Source organism: Thunnus albacares, chromosome 4 (assembly GCF_914725855.1).
Source record: "Thunnus albacares chromosome 4, fThuAlb1.1, whole genome shotgun sequence".
NCBI lineage: Eukaryota > Metazoa > Chordata > Actinopteri > Scombriformes > Scombridae > Thunnus > Thunnus albacares.
This window is the reverse complement of record NC_058109.1, coordinates 17,380,076-17,396,494: the sequence shown is the minus strand read 5'-3', so window position 1 is coordinate 17,396,494 and position 16,419 is coordinate 17,380,076. Positions and strand designations below refer to the sequence as shown.

At 41.5% G+C, this 16,419-nt stretch overlaps 1 protein-coding gene across 10 annotated transcripts in view; it reads right to left on the bottom strand.

The window, feature by feature from the left end:
* cacna2d2a (calcium channel, voltage-dependent, alpha 2/delta subunit 2a) overlaps positions 1-16,419 on the bottom strand; it is a 155,715-nt gene that overhangs the window by 56,346 nt on the left and 82,950 nt on the right. For 9 of the 10 annotated variants that reach the window (XM_044347711.1, XM_044347712.1, XM_044347707.1 and 6 more), the window contains one exon: positions 3,049-3,093. The exons of the other annotated variant lie outside the window; for it this stretch is intronic. In XM_044347711.1, the coding sequence (XP_044203646.1) occupies positions 3,049-3,093 (45 nt within the window). The remainder of the gene's footprint in view (positions 1-3,048; positions 3,094-16,419) is intronic. 10 annotated transcript variants of the gene reach the window in all.

The window sequence follows — 16,419 nt, the reverse complement described above, 5'->3', positions numbered from 1 at the left end:
AACAGGTACTGAGTGGAACTACTTGGTTTGGCCTCATCAAATTATTTTAGTAAAAGCCATTTTGACATTTTTCTTGACATGGAACAGAAGAAGTTTCTTATTATAAGGAGAGATAAATGTTTCTACTACAAAATATAAAAATAATGATAGAAGAAATGAAAAAAAGGTCTGATTTGCAATCTATACACCTAATGAAAAACACTTTTCAAAAACTAAAAAGGCTGAGAAGTCATAATTTTGCTCGTATGGCACTATAACACAATCTATATTTTCTATGTTAGTTTAATCTAGGACCTTGTTGCAGTCTGGCACACATAGGGCTAAAAATGGGGCTCGACTTTCCTCCTTAAATACTCCTTGTTGAATGAAAAAGTAAAATTAATTCTCAAACTAGCATGTCATCACTGTAAAATGTTAAAACAGTGGTAACATGTCCTGTTGCTTTAATTCAATATGGATATTTGATTTTTTAACTTTGTACAAGTTGGAGAAAAAACAGCTACGACAGAACTAAAGGGTGCTGCATTTTTCTAAGCAAGAGAAAATAGATGAATGGATTACTGTTTCACATCACATCTACTTTTACATTCATAATAACAAAATTGCAGTAAAATGCTGCAATGAAATGAAAGAGTAAAAAAAGCAGTAAAATGTACTGTTAACTACAAATGCTGGCAATGAAATGTGCATATTTATTCTATATTGCTGTTGCAGATTGAGCTTTGGTCAAAAAAAGCATTTACAGTAAACAAGTCGAAATGATGAATTTATTATCAACCTTGACTTAATGTTGCTTTAGTACAGATTTGTTGACACAATGTTAACTGTGGAGCAGTAAATTTAAAGGGTTTTAGATTTACACAGGTTGACTATCCATTGATAACAAAGTTGATTAGGTTAGGGCTGAACAGCACTAACTGTGAAGTTGAGGTGTTTGTTTATCACGCAGTCTGACACTAATTCCGTCAATGTCAGGCAGGGAGGGGTTTTTTTTTTTCTTTCTTTCTTCAGAAGAGCCCAATCATAATTACCCAAGGCAGCGTCTAATTAGGAGCTGAATAAATCCACGCAGGAAAGACTGATTGGTTCATTTTCTTCAACCATCCACCACCTGTTTTGCTCGATTCATTACCCAATTTGTTAATTTTATCTCCCCGTTCTCGAGGTTTAATTAAAGGCTGAAGAGGCCAGAGATGACATTTTGAAGATTCTTTCATTCCCGCCTTCAGCCAACCAGGGCTAACCTGAAATGTGTCACTTATGACCCTGTGTGTGTGTGTGTGTGTGTGTGTGCAGGATTCCTTCCGAAATAAATGACATTACAATTGGTGAGTAGTTACTTTAACATATTTAACATTTAATGCAATTTGCATTTCTGAGCCTCAACCAAAAAAAAAAAAAGTTTTAATTTTGACAACACTGGAATAATCAGACATGTAATCATGTATTTTATATATTTGATAGCTGTCCTCAAAGTAAATTACAACCTCGGACATGACTGACAATATTTTTCTACCAGGTAGTGCTGCAGTGAAAGTGGGATCATGCGAACCAAATAATATTTGCTTTTTCACCCAGGAAGCTTTGTCTGCTCTCTGCTGAAGCGTGCATTATAATCTTTTATGAAGGAAGAGGCGTGTGGGGGCAGATTTTGTCTGTTTTTGTAGAAATACATGTCCTTTGAAAGCCTTAATATTGTTCTACTTGCAGACATCAGAACAGTCCAGAAAAGCAGGTATTAAAAGACATCAAAATCTGTATGTGTGATTAAGAAAATAATGGATTCTGGTAGGCAGTTGAATAAACCTAAAAGTGGCAAAACATGCTCATCACCCTGCGTACCGTAATAAACATCAGACATGCTTTGGCACATGGGCAGTTCGGACTTAAAATAAATCATCATATTGCATTTTTATACCAAGGGTACAGTAACAAGAGGAGAAATTAACAGGGTATAGAGTACAGGACAGGGAACAGAGGAGACAAGGCTTGGATAAGACAGCCCAACAATCACTTACCTTTCATAAAACTGAATTCTTATCATACGTCCCTAATAGTACACGGTTTTTACTCCATTGGCAGAGCTTTAATTGAAAAAGGTCGTCGTGGGAGGAATCAAGATTCAGATAGGGCAGTACTGGCGGGCTACTGTCAGGGTCGCAGGGATGAGCAGTGACCTCTGCCTGACCTCTGCTGCTGTCTTTGGGTGGTTGTGGGGTCGGTGAATTGGGGGTCAGGGGTGTGTCACCGGCTTGGCCTCAGTGTGCCATGTTAATGATGACCGATGTTCTCCAATTAGATGTGCTGACAGGCCCTAAAGCGTTGTGTCATTAATCACAGGAGTGGCGTGCACAAAGAGAAAATCACACAATGATTTATTGCTCCTTCGCCTCCCTTTCTCACTCTCTTCCCCTCTATCGCACACTCTACCCATCTTTTTGTGCTTTGGTGATCTAGGGGGATTCTTGCACTCCTCCTTAAAACTTAATCAATCAGCAGGCTCCGAGTGTGACCTATCGTGAGGAGGAACTGCGGTCTGCAGCCAGAGTGGTGGCACGGTGAGACCAAACAGGCTGTCTTTTCTGCTGGCCTTTCTTTGAATGTCATTCATATTCTTCAGTATGAATGACACACATGACAAAATGGTGTATGAAAGTGCGACATGACTCTTGTTTTCGTTGATGTGCGCGGAGGTCTGACAACCCTGCAGGTCAGGTCCAACACAGTTAGAGTCCAAGGAGAAGGAGGTTGAGGGAAGAAAACTTTGGAGGAGGACAGCTGAAGTCACTGTCACATGCACGTCGGCCTGCCACTGCTCTGTCACTAAAACTCACCATAAAGCAGTGTCACCTTACTAACACACACAGACAACTCACGGGCCTGTGACTGGAACGGGGGCATCAACACCGAGGAGGCCGGTGAGGGTTGGGGTTGGGGGGTGGGGGGAGGGGGGGTTGCAGGAAAAGGGTGGCAGGAGTGGGAAGTGGAGTGGGTAGGATTTGGGGGTTTAAGGCAGGCAGAGGGGGGAGCAGTCCGTACTGTACTCACATAGTCTGAATCCGCTTTGGAATCGTAGTATGAAATGGCATTCTCCTGTGCAGAAAAGAAAAGTGAAAAGACAGATGATGAGAGAAGATATAGCAGCGCCTATATCAGCCCCGACTCCTCACAGTGGTAAGCTAGAGAGAGTCATGGTTATATTCAATCACACTGTTCAGCATGAGAATATAATCAGCATCACAGAACACAGGAGGAGTAGTGTGATGTGGAATGACAGTCATGAAAATGTGAGCAGATACAGTAGCTGTTGAGATTCTGAAGGATGTAATGCATCTGGGCAACGCTTTTGTTAAAGGGGTGCGATGTACGTATGTGGCACATGTTCGAACTTGTGTTTGAAACACCGTAGGAACATTTTCATGTGTTGTGGAAAAACTGTTAAAAATGTAGTTTTGTGTGGCGCTGCGGTATGAACTCAGATGTAACATGGAGTAAAGTGGATTGCAGTGAGGATAGAATAAACTCAAAATATTACTCTCTGTGGGAGTCTTATCAACCTTAGCTGGCTGTGTTTTGAAATAAGGCAAACAGCTCTCACAGGAGGAAAGAAACAGAAAAAGGAAAAAAGGAAAATAATGTAAATGTTATGCCATTGTGTTTCTCTAGTTTGCTCTAATTATTGAATAAAGTTACCAATCACGAGCTGGAGCCCCATATTCAGCCCCTCACCACCGAGCTTCCAAGATCCCGGCCTTTACCCCGAGCCAAGACCCCATACCCAGGCTGCTAGCCTGCACGCCGTCCTCTTCTCCTCTGAACTCATGTCCTTATCTTCCGTAGAGGCAGCCGTGAGGGCGGGCAGGGGCTGCATGCAGCAAGCGGCATCCGTGGGGCCTGCCTCATTATCATGAGGAGGCTGGCTGAGGACGCGCTCTCAAGGGCATCATGGTGACTGACTCGCCCTCACTGGAAGAGCTGTGGTCATGGTCTGATGAGGGAGGAGGGGGACGGCTGACGGTTAGAGAGAGAGAGAGTCTTCTGTACAGGTACCTCTTTACACACCGACTTACTCAGTCTGACTTATTTTCTCTGTTTGTCTCTTGCTAGCTTTCACCGTACTGCTCTTAACTGTTTTCATCTCTCTCCTGCTGTCTCACTCTCAGCTCTCTGCATTTGTTTAACTTGAACAGAAACACACGCATACACACCTATATGCACAAGTATTCTCTTTCTCAGTCAGCCCCTATCTTTTTCTCAGCTCCCTTCAGCTTGAGAGCCACGACTAATGTCCTGGCTTGACTCCAGTGCAGTGCAGTGCGGGGTGGCTGTGGCTCAGGAGGTAGAGCGAGTTGTCCACTATTCAGAAGGCCAGTGGTTTGATCCCCGGCTTCTTCGGTCTGCATATCGAAGTGTCCTTGGGCAAGATACTGGACCCCCATATCACTCCCCCCAATTGCTGTGAGTGTGTGTGAATCGACAATCATTAGAAACATTGTACAGTAAAGCGTTGGATTAAAAAAAGCGCTATATCAGTCCTGATGAGCAGGTTGGCACCTTGCATGGCAGCCTCTGCCATCAGCGTATGGATGTGTGTGTAAATGGGTGAATGTTGGCATGTATTGTTGACGTTGTCAGACTAGAAAAGCGCTGTGTAAGTGCAGTCCATTTATCATTTAATCAGAGTCACTCATCAGCTCAGCTCAGGCCCGCACAACTCACCCAAGAAACAAAGCTCATGATCACAACTCACACTGACACCAAACATGGGGTGGACCAGCCTAGACGCAGCTTGTGTCTTTGGGAAATGAGAGTGGACAAGATAGGAGAGGAGCAGCGCCCCCACGCCCCACCCCACCCCATCCTCGACACATCTCCTCAACTTACCAGCACTCCCTCTGCCTCCCCAGCTCTGTCAGAGAGATCAGGAAAGGGGGGGAGTAAGGGGGGGGGGGGGGGGATCAGAGCGGATCACTCAGGGAGTACACTGGGTTAAGTTGGAGGGTTAGGATAGAGACTGAGGTTGGGGCGATATGAAGGGATGAATTCAGAAGAGAGAGATGGTTGGTGGTGGTGGTTGTGGTGGTGCTGGTGGTGGGTGCAGTGGGGAAAGAGCTGCCAGGACTAAAAATAGCCTGTGCCTCTGCAGAGAGAGAAGAGAAAGAGACTGAGAGAGACTGAGAGACAGAGAGGGAGAGAGAGGCAGAGAGAGCAACAGTGTTGTTGTGTCTGCCAGCAGGATTGATCTGGAGCCCAGTCCTGCTTAGACTGGTCCCTCAGTTCTAAAGAGTTTACTCTCACTACTGCGGCATTACAACTCATTATTCAGGACTGCATCCTGTAAATAAACGCTTGGTTCCTGGCACCCGAGGGACCCCGTCCAGCAGCTTTACTCAAACAAATAAAACACTCCAAAAAATATACCACACATTACTGAAGAGAGACTTCAGTAAGGGGTCCAACACTGTACTGTAGTTCCCTTGCTTATACTTCATCACTGCTCCGTTACTTCATACAAATCCTTATTACTGCTCTTTATCGCAAATAATTTAAGAAACAGGCAGGTGACTAATTAAAGAAAAAAACTGAATAGCCTGTAAAGTAGAGTCCAGTAGAGTTTCAGAGGTTTGCAGAATTGAAGCCCAGGAGCATGGAGGCCCAACACTTTACCGACATTTTATGTTGGTTTTTCCTTTTATTTGTCACCCATCTGTACAAGCAAGGTCATTGGTATCATGTATATTTACACAGCTGGACAGCTGTGTTTACCTTACTGCACCGTTACCCTGCACATATCTCTTTCTCCTGCTGAACCTGCACTATGTACATTCAGTAATAACCACTTGCAGTAAAGCCTCAGTACCTCAGTTTCAATTGAATACATTTGAAAACATACAAAAGAATCAGGATGGATGCGGGATACAGAGATTTTTGTAAATTCCAGTGTTTAGACATGATATATAGACCAGGTGGTTGTAACTGGTCAAAACACTGATATTTAGAGAAATGGAAGTAGTAATTCATTACAATGCCTATTACTAAGTAAAGTAATAATCCCTTTGTAACCTCCTCATCCCTTTCAGTAAAGTAATATATCATTTTGTTGTTGATTTTATTTGGATTAAGTCATTGCTTTTTCAATATAGTGAAAAATACAACCTCTAAAAATAAATACATCACCACCTGGAGTTACACTGATCCTACTCATGAACTCATGAACCTCTGCCTCCAACCACATACTCAGACACACACCACACAGACACACAGAAGAGGTAGCTCCATGTGGACGAGTCCTGGGCCACCATGACCCTCTGAGCTGCCCCCAGGGTAGCACGGCCATCTGCTGCGGCTGGTCACAGGTCTCTATGGGCTCAGGGTCTGGGTTAAACACACATTTGATATGACACCAAGCCAGCAATTATCCCACACTCATCTCTCTCTGAGCCCTGTGCACCCTGCTGGTGCACACACATTTAACACATAATCACATGCTTGCATATACAGTATGTATGCATGGAGCGAGTGCACATACAGGGCCGAGCGTTCGCACTCACACGCCAGATGCACGCACAGAAACACACAAAGTCTCAGAAATTCCCACTGACACAAAGTGCTATCAGTAAATTAAATCTATCATGCTGAGTGGACCAACAAATTCCAAACAGGAGACAAACACTGAGGTCAGGTGATGATCTCCAGCCCCTCCCTTCCATCAGTCTTCCTCTGCTCATCACCTAACCCCCCCCCTTATCTCAATCTGCTTCCTCTCTATTCCCTTTGCCCCATCTCTCCTCCTCCCCTGCCTCCTCCTCCTCCTCCCTGCCCTGTCTTATCTTCATCTTTCCCAATCTCTCTATCCTCAATACCAGCCTCCTCTCGCCAATTTCAGATTTCAGCAAAAGCAGCAGCGCGTAGGTTAGATGCCTACTGTTGCTATAGAAACCGCCCCTCTGCTCTAGATTACAATGTGACTTTGTCTCCTCACCAGGGCTACAATGTCTGCTCGTTTTTTATGTCTGACCAGTTATATGCCTGCCTATCTTTTGTTTGTCTGTACGCCTGTCAGTCAGTCTCTGAATATGCTTTCATGTCACTGTTATGTGCTGCATGTTATTTTAATGTCATCTATTGCTTGTAGTTACACATTTAAACATTAAAGGCGTCTTTTGTAGGTGAAGGTTGGTGGCTTTAAAGACAAAATTTCATCATATGTGAAGAAGTCCTTGACAGGTGATTTATATGGAAAAGCAAAGGGTAACAATGAGTGATTGAAAAATGGCTGGTACATACCAATGGCTGTCACATGTAGGGGCACATGTTATGACTGAGTGTGGTCGTCGGGACTAAATCTTTTGAATTTGAATCTGCGAGCTCCCTCAATGGGCTGGCTGAGACAGGTTGACATTTGAGTGTGAGACAAGCGCTCCATCATGGGTGGGGACAGATTACAGTCATATTCATATCTCCTCTGGACACCTGCTAATGATTTTATAATTACAAAACACACCCGGTGCCTCTGCCGTGCCCTGGGGTGTGCACACATGCATGCAGAAATGCACACACACACACACACACACACACACACCGTCTTTCACAGACACACACAAACACACACAGCACCTCTCTCCTGGCCCCGATAGTCTAGCAATCATTCCTAGCACCAGTTTCCCTAATGGAAGCTGACATTATATCAAACACAATAAAGGATTTCATTTACTGCTCTTCATTAACCCACACACATCAGCCCATAATGTGCAGACACACACACACACACACACACACATTGCTCACTTGGTGTGAAAATGTAACCAGACTAAAGGGGGAAAATTAAACAATAAGATTTGGATGCAAAAAAAAAAAGAAAAAAGAACGGCTTCAGTAAAGTTTGAAGCAAACCTGTTATGGAGTGATGCATTCTAAGTCCTTTTTTTTTTATCTCCTCCACTCCAATCTCTCCTCTTGTCTCTACCTATCTGTCCCTCTATCTCTCCATTTCCACAAGCGTCCTATATCCCATTTTGGTGTGTCAAACTGTATGAAACTCAAGACATTCAGACTAGATAAACACTTGGTAATATTAGCTGGTGAAACCTCCTCAGTAAGTGGGGAATGCAATCCTGCGGGCTAAGTGCACACTCACACGTTTTGACACCGGTGCACACACGACACAAGTACGCTACAATTTACGTATGTTAAGTAAGAAATGACTGACATGCAATTTCAGCCGGAGAATGAAATGTAAAGGAAATACATACAAAAGGGCGTTCATAAAAGGGGAGATGTCAAAATGATATACTAATAAGCCATCAGAAACTAATTTGTCCAGCTCATTTCCTTACGGCCCACAGGTCTGCACAAGTATGAAAAGGTGAGTTCATGATATATGATTTTCCAAACAGAGGTAAATTAATCGTAGACATGTAGAAATTTGTCAGAGATCTAAAAGCTCTTTAACCAAGTTGATCTTAAATTGCAGGGGGTTGTCTCTGAATAAAATATGAAAACCTTTTTATTTTCTGGAGCCGTTTTGATTCAGGGAATGTTAAATAGTTTCCTTTACTGTGTGCAGTCGTATTGCTTATTCACAGAAATACAAGAAACATAGCACACGGACAAACACGTTTTTTTTTTACTTGTACTTAAATTGTACAACCCTTTACTGTGTTACTCTCCATTCAGATTCAGCAGTTGCCAGTTTAATACAACACAGTTTAACACAGTCTAATACAAAAGCCCTGTAATAAATCCATCCTTCATCAAAGTTATAATGTTCAGTTTTTGTTGAAACCAGTTGTAGAAAGGTGTTAAGGTGATTTCACTTTGTCGTCATCTTGGAGGCTCTAGCTTGTTGTGCTGTTGAATTGCACAGCGTTTGAGATATTGAGAACTGAAAAGAAAATATCTCATTATAATGCACAATTCAACAGCACCACAAACTACAGTGCAGCCTCCAAAACGACCGTAAAGTTGAATAAGCACCTCTCAATAACAGTTTAAATAAAAACTGAACATTATAGCCTTCGTAAAGGTAGGATATCTGTCAGCACTGTTGTAGTAGACTGCATTAACTGATCATAATGATGAACTAAAAACAAACAAGAACAAGTCAACAAAAAAGACATCACTAGTGACTGAAATGAGCGCAACTCAAAAAACATTAAAAACTGTAACCTATAAATTGTTATCTGATAATCAAAATGCAAAATAAATGCAGATATAGAAAAATCAAAGGAAGGGAAAAACAAACCAACTCCCCCAAAATACTAAAACTTATATCCAAAAACAATATCATTATAAATCTTTAATAATTATAAGAACAACTCACATAAATTTCTGCAGTTGATTCTTGGAAGTTGTTGCTTTCTCCTTTATATCAGGTTTTTCTATTTGTTTTATTCGTTTTTTGCTAAGTATCTCTATGCTGGAAGAAGCCATTTGGTTTGCTGTCACATCACTTTACAAATACATGCAGACACATCGTTTGAGGTGTCTGGTCTGAAAATATATGGCTGTTGTCTTAACCACTGAAGGTTACCAAAATGCCTCTTTGTAATGTCAAGTCAATAAAGAGTCAGCCAGCAAACTGGAAATTAAACTGTTGGCCTGGAAGACAGAGAGAGCGAGAGAGGGAGAGAGCTATTGAGCTGGAGTGAAACTCAGATAAAGGAGTGCATGACGGAGGCCTTGGGCGCGGCTGCCTCCCCTCTCTCTCCCTCTCTCATTGGCATGCTCTGCATCTCCAGGCTTTTAAGCGATTAGGGAGCTGCTGAGACCATGGCGTCCAAGCATAGCTCCATGCAGATGTTCATTTGTATGCCAATAAACAAATGTGCCCCCAGATTAAAGCTCCAATACACAGTGCAAATTCAGCAAAGTGAATGACATTCTCCATGCAAATCTCATCAATGTCTTGCTCCTCTTCAGACAGAGCACCATGCTTCCTCTAACTGCACACTCACATCAAAGACTCTCACAAAGATGGGCAGCGAACCAAGAGATAGAAGAAGGAGTGATGGAGGCGAGAAAGAGGGAGAACAATTGAGGAGAAGTCTTGATTATTGTGAAATTAAAAATACATAATTAAAAAAAAAAATTCTAAGGTTACTTGTGCCATGGTTAAATTTCATGCCCTCAATTTTGCCCATGAATCTGCAATTTCTGCTCTTTAAATCTCTCTTTGTAAACATGCAGTTCACAGAATCCTATTTTTCTCTTCTTTCCCTCCCTCCCTCCCTCTCTTTTACTCATCTCTGCTGTGCTGTCTCTCTCTTTCAGAGCCTGACACTTCCCCTTGGTAAAAGCAGTTAAATCAGTCTGTGAATATTCCAATCCTGCGATAAGGAAAGAAGGCTTTGTCCTGCTGCACTCTGGGTAATGCTGCTCTCCATTGTTGGCTGACAGGGCTCCATTGAGGAGCAGGTTTTAATGCTGATAGCATCACCACACTGCATGGACACAGTGCCAGATAAAAAGCCTATCCAACATGACACACGCATGCCAACACCTCCTAAACAAGCACCCAATCTGATCATCAGAGGAGAAGCAGGAAAGAGGTGCTGTAACACCAAATAAAGACAAATAAGATAAACAGGTCATGGCAATATTAACGCTATCACTGGAATCCAGAGGGATTTGATAACGCAAATGCAATTATCCACATCTAACATTTTTACGGCATCCGTAGCTGTGGTAACCAATCACAAACAAACTGGACCTCTCTGTCCAATCACAATGCAGCTTGGCATGACACCGGCGTTCCACTTATCTGAGTGAAATGTTTCCAGGTTCCATTTTTCTTGGAGGGTCGAATAGAGCTTTTCATTTCACTCATGTTTTTCGGCCATTTTATCACTGCTAGTCTATTGAGTCCTGGAAAGTCGACGCCCCCTCTTTACAGGCAGACTCCGAGTGGCCAATCAACAATCAGCGGCCGGCCAAAGAAAACCTGTAATTTTCGACCCCGTAATCATTTCCATCAGATGCCTTGCTGTCCCTCACAATGATTTGAACATTCAAATGACAAATGTAAGTCTGCCTCAAGATATCTGCAGACAGGCACCAAGGACAGCAGGGACAGAATACACCAAGCAAACACTAAAACCCAAGAAGTCATTTCTGCTCAGCTACAGCATGAGCAGCCTGTCACCGTTCAGAAAATGACAACCTGTCCGCTCAGACACCATCACTCTCCTGGACCACCTTCTTAGACTCTGCAGCAACCCACAGGGACTTGTAGATATTCTGGACATTAAAGGTATAGTTTTTCCTTCAGACATTCATTTTAATTAGCACTACAAAAGACAACATACACTGAGGCTGCAAATACCAATTATTTTCATTATCAATAATTTGTCAGTTATTTTTAGGATTAATTTTCCTTTCTTCAAATTGCTTATTTTAGCCAACGTGCAGTCTACTAAAAACACTAAATGATATATAACTGAGAAAAGCAGCAAATTCTCATATTGAAGCTAGAACCACAGTGTTTTGGAATTTTTCCTTCATCATTGACAAATAATTGATTATTAAAATGTATGTTGAATGTGTTGAATGTCTAATAAAGGCAATAACATCAACTAATTATTGTTGTGTCAATTATTTTTCTGTCAACTAATTGATTTATCAACTAATACCGCTCTAAGACAAGATATGTCAATATGTATATTAAGAAATTGTAAAGTATTCAAATACAGAACACTACTGCATGTCCTGATACAGCGCTTGACAGCAGCAAATTGTAACTTCTCTTTTTGTGACCCAGCTCTGACCAGAAGGGCCACGAGGCAGCAGGTTTACCTTTAAAATAACATTTCATGGGTGTTGGCCATGTGTTGAAATGGGAAAATCAAGGTCTGCAGCGTGGCTTGCTGGATTTCTCTGACTATTGATTCCCATCTCCTGTGAGGCAGAGGGATCGATCAGTGGGATTTAGACATGGGGGCCACTCTCTCAACCCTCCCTCCTGGCTAACACACTGCATCACACTTGGCCAAACTCTCACTAAAGGCTTACTGACATGCCTGAACTTTTCTCTTTTACTGTGTTCTTTTTTATCTTAGCCTCTTCTCATTACCTGTTCCCGTACATCAGTGGTTATTCCATTCTGAGTCATCTTAGACTTCGCCAATGTCCCCCCTTAGAACAGCATGAGTTTTCAAGAGTTCTCTCGTGAAACAGCAGAGAAACATTAGGGGAAAGATGTGAAAGAAAACCACAGAATGGGGAGGTAGAGAGAAAAGAATCAGAGCTGGGCTGAGAAAAAAAAAAAAAAAAAGGAGAAAAGGACATTTCTACCTTGGAGAGCACCACTTAAACAAATTACAGCGCTCTGCAATCAGGAAGCTGAAATTATCAAACTGTTGGGTCACCACAGCAACCAAAAGGCTGATCGAGGCTATAAGCAGAGCAGCGGTTGATAGAAAGTGAGGGGAGGCAGCAGCAGAGAAGAAGACAGAGACACAGGAGAGCACGGAAGGAGGGAGAAGCTTCAGTCGAGATGGGAGTTTAAAGTGAAGTCTGTATGGACATGATACTAATTGATCAAGTGTGGCTTGTGGCCAAAATAAATCACCTGCTTTCCTTTTGTCTGTGCGTGTATTAGCATCTATTATAGATGCATCTCAGTGTTGAATAAAGTAAAGCGAATTGGTCCGGTTTCTACTGAGGCACCAATACCATCAGATACATTTGATAGGGAGGAGACTCTGCTAAATTGTTTAATACTGTGTTGGAATTTCTCTCTGCACAGCCCTTGCTCATTTCTTTCCCTTCCAGTGGCGAGCAGATGGAAGTCCGTTCTGTGGCTCAGGATTCAGTGATAACACTGTTTATGAGTTCCATTACGTGCTCGACAGGCTGCGAGCACTCTGTCTCAGCGCAGCCGTAAGGAAGTGAAAATGCTCACAATGAAAATATGGAGTTCATTTGTGATTACAAAATGCGGCTATGCTTATCAGTGTTTGAAATAAGCACTGTGCATTTAAAAAGGGCTCACATAGCCATATTCCCACCTCCCCCTCGGGCCTCTACTACGGAGATCATTTTGAGTTTTGGTTGTTGTGGTGCCGACACAAGATGGTTGACCATATCTTTTTTTTTTTCTACTTTTGCTTTAGACTGTCTGCAACTTTCAAAATGAGAGACTCTCGGCAGCTCAGAGAATACAGTACAGGTAAAGTCAGCACAACATGATGTCAGTATATATGAAAGTATATATAAAAAAACAATATATATAAAGAAAAACTAAACTGGGACACATTGCTTGCAGATAAAACACCACTAGCTTGCTAATTATTCCTCTATATTCTCCTATTGGTTCAGCTCGACTAACAATTAAGCAGGAAAAGATTTGCTAACAAATACTTAAATGTAGGTGCTTAGACAAATGACACCACTGTTTTAGTTAATCCAATAAGAGATGAAAACATGGATTTGGCAGCATTTCCAGAAGAGAGGAGAGAGACAACACTGAAAGTTAACATGTTGAGAGCTGAGAGAGATGAAACAAAGCCAGAGAGAGGTGTCTCCTTCATTTCTGTCTATTTTACCAGATTTGAATCTGTCCAAGGCAGGCTTCATGTAGATTAATGTATTCTGTGGCTAATGGAGCTGGTAGCTTCGAGGGCTGGGCTGAGAGTCGCCACAATGATTCTCACTCATTTCCTCTGAAGGGCCAATTATCTCAAATAGAAGCATTATGAAAGGAGCCGAACTTGGTCAAGTGAACAAACCCTTGCAACTCTCGCCCCTGGCACTTATGGTCATGTTACATTTCTGAGGGGACCTATCGTGCCTTTAAGGCAGAAAATGTGGCTGAATACTGACTAAATATACCAACAATTGACCTCCACTAAAATACGAGAGCATGTATAGTGTCTAATTTTAATAATTGATAAAAGGTGATTGAGAACAGCAAAGGCTATTAGCATTGGAGGGGCAAACACAATAGGCTATGCACTGTATGGATATTTTGTGTAGATATCACAAAAGGTACAGATGAAAATACACATGTGGAGAGCAAGAAAGGGGTCACATTAATACCACTGTGTTATGTATGAGAGTGGGTGGTTGAGTGGAGATGAAGAGAGACAGATGCAGAGAGAGAAGAAGAGAAAGAAAAGGAGAGATTGTGTTGTCCTATGATGAAAGGCTTGATTGATTAGAGAGTGATGATTGCAGTAAATGGCCTGGAAGATGGCTCCATCTCTGTTTCCCGTTCTCTCCGTCTCTTATACCTTCTTCTCTCACTCACTTGCTTTCTCACTTACACCTCTCTCTTTCTCCCTCCGTGCCTCTTTGTCACCCCCTCTCCCTGGTTTCATCATGGCAACCCATCAACAGAGTGCCTCTCTCTCCCCTTAATGGCACAGCTATTAGCACTAATGCATTTCAAACGTACAGCAGCTGCCACATCACAATCTGATGGAAAGTACGTGTCTTCCTACGATCTCCACAATCTCTGTCCTTTCTTACATCTAATCTTGTGTCTCTGTTCCGACGTGTTGCACTTCGTGTCAACCTTCCTTCAGCTAAGCGACAGCGTCGTCATGTGTAGCCTGTGTTTGATGGGAGTTGACTGGTTAAACAATAGATCGGTGATAATGTGGCTGATAATATATTGCTGGTCCTATCATTAGTTTGGAAATGATCAGAGACAAGTTTACATAATTAATAGTTTGTTTGGGGTGTGTGAGGTAATTTCCCTATATTCCCTAAAGATAAGGAAATACATGTTTAAAATTTCCTGTATTATATATACACTACATTATTATTTATTTATTATGTTATTCTTACTCTTTTAATTATTTTAATTCACATGTCTTATTATTTTTTACTGGTTGGTTGCTGGTCTTAATTATTTATTTTTTTATTCCTACTTTTTTAATGGTTTTTATCTTGTACACTATCCACATAATTTTTGTGGCTGCAAATTCCTCACCTGGAATGAAATGCGCTATATAAAAAATGTTTTGCTTGCTTGCTATATGTAAACGTCTTTAAAAAAAAAAACTCATTGTAAACGCAAATATTTAAATATATATAAAGAGTCTAATGCGCTTGTAGCATACTGTTCATGTGCACACAGTGGGAGGCGTACTTCTAAATGATTATTTAATTGTTAGGGATTCGTTTGTACTAGTTAAATGATTTGTTAACCATTGGTTATCTGTTACTTAAAGTATTAAACCCTCAGCATTACTCACTGTCACTGAACCCACACACATGCATGATCTGAGCTAACCAAGGCCAAGCTCACCATTCATCATACATCCAAACAACACGCAGAAACATGAAAAAGCATCTGTGAGTTTGTCTTATTCTACATTATGGCAGAAAATAGTAAATCTTCTTGATTAATGCTTTAAAATAAGGTACTGAAAAACAACAGAAAAAAAAAGAACTGTAAATGAGCCAGAGTTAGTCAGGAAGATGTTAAGAGACAACCTAAAATACAGAGGTTTCACTTACTATCCATAATTTTATTCAGTATATCTACAAAAGCAGTGATGCCTCATAATTACATTGTGTCCAGTCAGAACAAATATATTCACATATATTTTTACTGGTTACAATTCATTTTATGACATGTATAATAAGATGTCACCAAGCCTTTTTATCATATAATAGCTTGCCCGGAGTCACATAACAGATACCCATATATTTATATACTGTATGACTATTACATATACAGTATATTTAACATATCTCATCTCACATCTAAATATATTATAGCTAGTTAAAATACTGATTTCCCACAATATATCTGATTACATTGACATAATAAATAAATGTTAAAACAGATAATAAGTTTGTTTGAGCAGGCTGGTGTTTTATCTCTAACACCAAACTATTTTCCTAAAACCTACAGCACATTTAGCAAGCCTCACCGTGGACATGCACCTACATTAATGTTTGACACAATGAAACAAAAGAGACATTCACAAAATAAATGGCAGCCAAAAGTTGTTCAATCGTGTTTTTATAGATTAGGGAGCATCTCAAAAATCTGGTCTTTTCTCTCTCGGCCTGATCGAGAAGGTTGTCCGTGCTTTTATTTCATCTCAGTTAGATTACCGTAATTCGATGTATGCAGGGTTGAGCCGAAAAACGATCTTGCGCCTTCAGCTGCTCGGCTTTTAACTAATACTAGAAGACAAGATCACATCAGCCCTGTTTTAGCCTCTCTTCACTGGTTACCAGTAAGTTTCAGAATTGACTTTAAGATTTTACTGATCACATTTAAAGCACTTCATGGTTCAGCTCGCAGCTACATTGCTGAATTGCTGCTCCCCTATGAGCCAGAGCGCAGCCTCGGATCCTTGGGCCGGGCTTTGTTGGCTGTTCCTAAGTCCTGGCTCAAGACTAAAGGTGACCGCGCTTTTGCAGTCAGGACCCCTCAGCTCTCAAACTCCCTGCCCGAGA